General features: G+C 51.9%; 1 protein-coding gene across 1 annotated transcript in view; it reads right to left on the bottom strand.

Annotated features, from left to right (window-relative positions):
• Positions 1-4,678, bottom strand: part of Tmem222 (transmembrane protein 222) — a 13,008-nt gene that overhangs the window by 1,818 nt on the left and 6,512 nt on the right. Inside the window, exons 2-5 of the mRNA XM_005353104.2 lie at positions 3,865-3,949; positions 2,576-2,607; positions 806-902; positions 596-726 (exon numbers count right to left, since the gene is read on the bottom strand). Of these exons, the coding sequence (XP_005353161.1) occupies positions 596-726; positions 806-902; positions 2,576-2,607; positions 3,865-3,949 (345 nt within the window). The remainder of the gene's footprint in view (positions 1-595; positions 727-805; positions 903-2,575; positions 2,608-3,864; positions 3,950-4,678) is intronic.

Raw genomic sequence — 4,678 nt, 5'->3', positions numbered from 1 at the left:
CAGATGGTTGTGAGCCACCATGTGGTTGCTGGGAATTGAACTCAGGACCTTTGGAAGAGCAGTCAATGCTCTTAACTGCTGAGCCATCTCTCCAGTCCCTATCCAAGAGATTTTTTTGTTGTTTTTTAAGACAGGGTCTCTCTGTGTAGCCCTGGCTGTCCTGGAATTAGCTCCATAGACTAGACTTGCTTCGAACTCACAGAGATCCGCCTGCTTCTGCCTCAGGAGTGCTGGGATTAAAGGTGTGTGCCACCACCGCCTGGCTTATCTAAATTCACTTTATTTAGTATTGATCTGAACACCTGTAGGCTCACAGCTCTCCTAGAAGCCAGAACCACTGCAGTCATTTCCCCAGGGACAGCCCGGAAGCAGCCACCCAGTGAGCAACTGACAGGTCAACCGGGACCCACGTGAAGTAGGACTTTGCTACAGCCACCTGGATCTCCACCAAGAGCTTGGTCACTCTAGATTAGAACCTCACAGTCTCTGTTCAACTGTCCCTGGTGACTGAAGGACTCCAGTGACAGTCTTCCAGGATCCTTGGAGAGTGGCCTGGGGGCGGGGCTTGCAGGTGGGAAGATGGCTCACCACTCACCTGACATACTTCCCATAAATCAGGCAGAAGAAGCAGAGTGTCACCATGTTCCAGTTGGTGCTATTGTTGTACCGCATCAGGTTCAGGGCCAGCGCCACATGTGAGTGGCAGTTGTCACAGCAGAGATTGTGCTGGAGACACAAGAGCAGCTGGGTCAGACTGGGCTGGGGGGAGGGGAAGGGAGAATCTCTGCCCCCAGGTCCCACCTACCATGCGGTGCTTGTACTCTTCAGATGCATCGTGCACAGCTGTGTCCCATGCGTTGGGCCCACTGGCATACACCTGTGCGGGGTCCAATTTCCAGAACCTGAAGAGAAAAGGGAATGTTCTGGGCACTGGCTCAGCCCCTCTGTGTTCTTCCAGCTTTATGAACAATTTCTGTGCGGGGTGCCCACGCCTATGGGGCCAACCAGGTCCTTGTCTAGTATGGCGTGGCTATTTCCTCCCAATTGAAACCCTTTCTTCAAGGAGGGGAGCTCTTTGAGACTTGGGAAATAAGGAAATCAAGTCTGTTCGCGTCTCCCCAGGAAGTGAAACTTGTCACCAGGCAAGACCACCAGTGCCACGATGGCTCTTGGGGACTCAGCCTAGTCCAGTGTGGTTGGAATGTTTGGCTCCTATTTTTTTTTTTCTTTGAGACAGAGTTTCACGGTGAGGTCCTGGCTGTCCTGGAACTCACAGATCAGGCTTGCCTTGAACTCAGATCTGCTTGCCTCTGCTGGGATCTAAAGGCATGCGCCACTGCCACCACCATGGGCTGTTCCCTATTATGTTAAAATCCTGACCCCTAAGGAACTCCCTTCCAGTTGGGGTCAGTGATCCTGACCCGAGAGACTCCTCCACCCCTTTCATGTGTGGGAACCAGCAGGCACTGAGTGTACCAGCACCCTGTTCTTGGCCTTCCTACTCTCCAAAACTGAGACATTTTTGTTGTTGATGAGCACCCACTCAATGGCATTTTGTCATGGCAACTGAATGGATGCAGACAGAGGAAACACCTGAGTCTAGGCTGATGGCAGAGGGGTCAGGTCAGTACTGGGGGCTGTGGGAACAGCTTGAACGAGGGAAACATGCATAAACTGAGCAGCTGGAGGATTCAGGGGAAAACAAGGGATCGGGAACCAACTGGCAGCTGAGGGGGAGATGCAGGTGTCGCACTGAGGGGGACCCAGCAGCATTCTCCCCCACTCAGATTTCTAGAACCAATGGCCTCAGGCAGAAGTGGGGTGGGGTACAGCGACGGGACCAGCAGCAGGTGCGGCAGGGAGAACCCTGTGGTCTGGACTTAGTGCTCAGGGGCTCTGCATAAAACTGCCTTTGGAAATACCAAAACCAGACAACAAACACTCTGAAAAACAGCCCAAAGAACCCCCAGACCACATCTCCACCTGCCTGAGGAAGCCAGAGCTGGGAGCTCTGCTCCAGGTCAGCTCGTCCAGCAGCTTCCTCTGTAGTCTTGGGCCACAGAATACCTGCTGTTCTTCTGAGGCATTGTCACCAGGCCCAGAGTCACAGGAACCACCCAGCACTGAAGACAGGGCTGCAGCGAAACCTGTTTTGTTCTTAAAAGACCTGAGTGGCTACCACACCCTCCAAGCAGAGCTACAGTGGAGCCCCAAGCAGCCTCCTAGTCCTGAAATGGCCTGCTTGTTCCCCAGCGTGGAAGGACTCCAGGCTACACAGGAAGACAGACTTGCTGTGAGAGCTAGCTCTGAGGCTTCCTAATTGTGTGGCCTTGCCTGAGTCCCATCCTTTCCATGCTCTTGTGCCGTGGATTGAAAACACAACCTCCCAGAACTGAGGCCAGACCTGGATGGTCCACAAGGTGAGGCCCAGACAGGGACTGACACACTAGGCATCGGATACAGGGCACTGTGTACTCAGGGTGCTGGTTCCTGCTGCGTCTCACAGGGGGCCTGGCCAGTTACTCTGAGCAGGAGGAACCTGGCCCTGGGGCTAGACACAAGACTATTCACTTACTTGGCAGGCTTTCCAAAGGCCATGTTGTCTTCCTGTTGAGAGACAAGAGCAGAAGTCAGTGCAGAAACTACATCCAGTCTAATGACACCCTGTGCCAGTGGCTGAAGTGCAGTGACTTAGAAGGGACAGCAGAGTTGGGACACAGCATGGCATCTGTAGTGCCAGAGCTGCTGCTCTGTGCAAAGAATGCAGTGCAGGGGCTTCTCTGGGCCTCCCTGACGTCCTCAGCACAGTCTCTGACCGGTCATCATGGGCCACAGCTCTCTTCACGACGCTGTAACATCGGCCTCTGACTGCTCAACGCAACACTCAAAGCTCACATGGGACCGGAGAGGGACACCTTCAGAGCAGGACAGAGGCTGCCGGACCCACAGACCTTTCTTATAAGGGAGACTGGGGAGTCCTAGACTCCCTATGTAGACAGACAAACACCCCAGAAATATAATTTTATACATTGAGACAGGGTATCTCAATGTAGCCCTGGCTGTCCTGGAACTTTCTAAGGAGACTAGGCTGTCCTTGACCTCACTATCTCTGCCTCCTGAGTATTGGAAATAAATGCACATGCTACTCTGCCTGGCTTTGTTTTGTTTTTTGAAGCAGGGCCCAACTCTATACCCAACACTAACATGGAACTCAATATGTAGCCCAGGCTGGCTTTAAACTCTGGGCAATCCTCCTACTTTAGTGCTGGGATTAGAAAGGCATGATCCACTAGGCCTAGCTAGTAAAACTATTAAGTTCACAGCAACAAGCCTTGCCCTGTTAGGATGGCTATAATAACCATTAATACAAACAGACTATGCCATCACACCCCTTCATTCCAGCTTCAGCTACCTAAAGACAGCAAATGCCTCATGCTCATCTGGAAATAGCCCACTGGACTAACGCTGGTCCATCCTCAGGAAGCAGATCTGAGAGCACAGCTGGTTCAGTCTAAAAGCCCCACCCTAGGGTGTCAGCCTCCCCTGTTCCCCAACCATGGCTCCCACCTTCTGAAGGTCCAGAGATGTGGTTCCTGGATGGGCTGACTCCACTCTTGCCTCTAACCCCTACCCATGTCTTGGTACCCAGGGATGGGGGCAGAGGGCTGAGCCAGTTACTTAAGATTCCTCTGGCCACACTGCCCTCCTGGCCTGTCCTGGAGGCAAGAGAAGGAAAGGGGTCAAATACTGGTGAGGGGCAGAAGGCTAGGGCCAGGGTTGAGAGTTTTCTGTGACTTCCTGGGTCCAGGCCGGCCCTCTCTTTGAGCCTGTAGACTATCCAGGGCAGGGCAAATGGGGACTCACCGAAACAAAATAGGGGCCGGCAAAGTCCCGGATGACTCCCGTGGATGTGCAGATGCCCATGTGGCCGATAATGGGAAAAAACCACCTATAAGCAAACAGGGCAGGGAAAGGACAGAGCAGGTTAGGCAGTTGGGGAAGCAGGTCAGACTGATTCAGGGCGAGTCACATCACGAGGGAGGAGAGAAAGCACCAAAGAAAGGCAACTGTGACTCGGAGCACACTGTGATATCCTGCACCGCTGCCATCCCTGATAAAGGACACTAATACCAACACCAAACACAGGAAAGGACACAGAGCAGCCAGCTTGTGGACTCTCTGCTGGGGAGATAAAACACCTCTCTCGTGGGAAACTGGCAGGCCCTGTAGGCTATGCCTCAGCAGCCTGAGGATGTACAGAAAGAAACAAGGCCCTGTGCACAAACACTGACAAAAACATACATAGTACTCTGAGTGCTTGCTTAACATAAACAAAGCCCTGGGCTTGAACCCCAGAACTGTAAAAAACAAACACCCTTAATGAACTGTGCTCATAAAAATGTGTACTTTTTATTGGAGCTGGAAAGATGGCCCAGAGGTTAAGAGCACTGGCTGCTCTGTAGAGGACTTGGTTCAATTCCCAGCACCCACATGGCAACTCATAACCACCTAACCTTCGTGGGCACCAGACACAGATATACTACACAGACATGTATGTAAGCAAAACACTATAGACATAAAATAAAAAAAAATTAAAGTATATCTTTTGTTGTATGTAAATTATCTCAGTAACAACAACAAAAAGGTAACAAAACCCAACTGAACTGGACATGGCTAG

Source organism: Microtus ochrogaster, chromosome 10 (genome assembly GCF_000317375.1).
Source record: "Microtus ochrogaster isolate Prairie Vole_2 chromosome 10, MicOch1.0, whole genome shotgun sequence".
NCBI lineage: Eukaryota > Metazoa > Chordata > Mammalia > Rodentia > Cricetidae > Microtus > Microtus ochrogaster.
The sequence above is the reverse complement of the archived record's forward strand: the minus strand, read 5'-3'. Positions and strand labels throughout refer to the sequence as shown.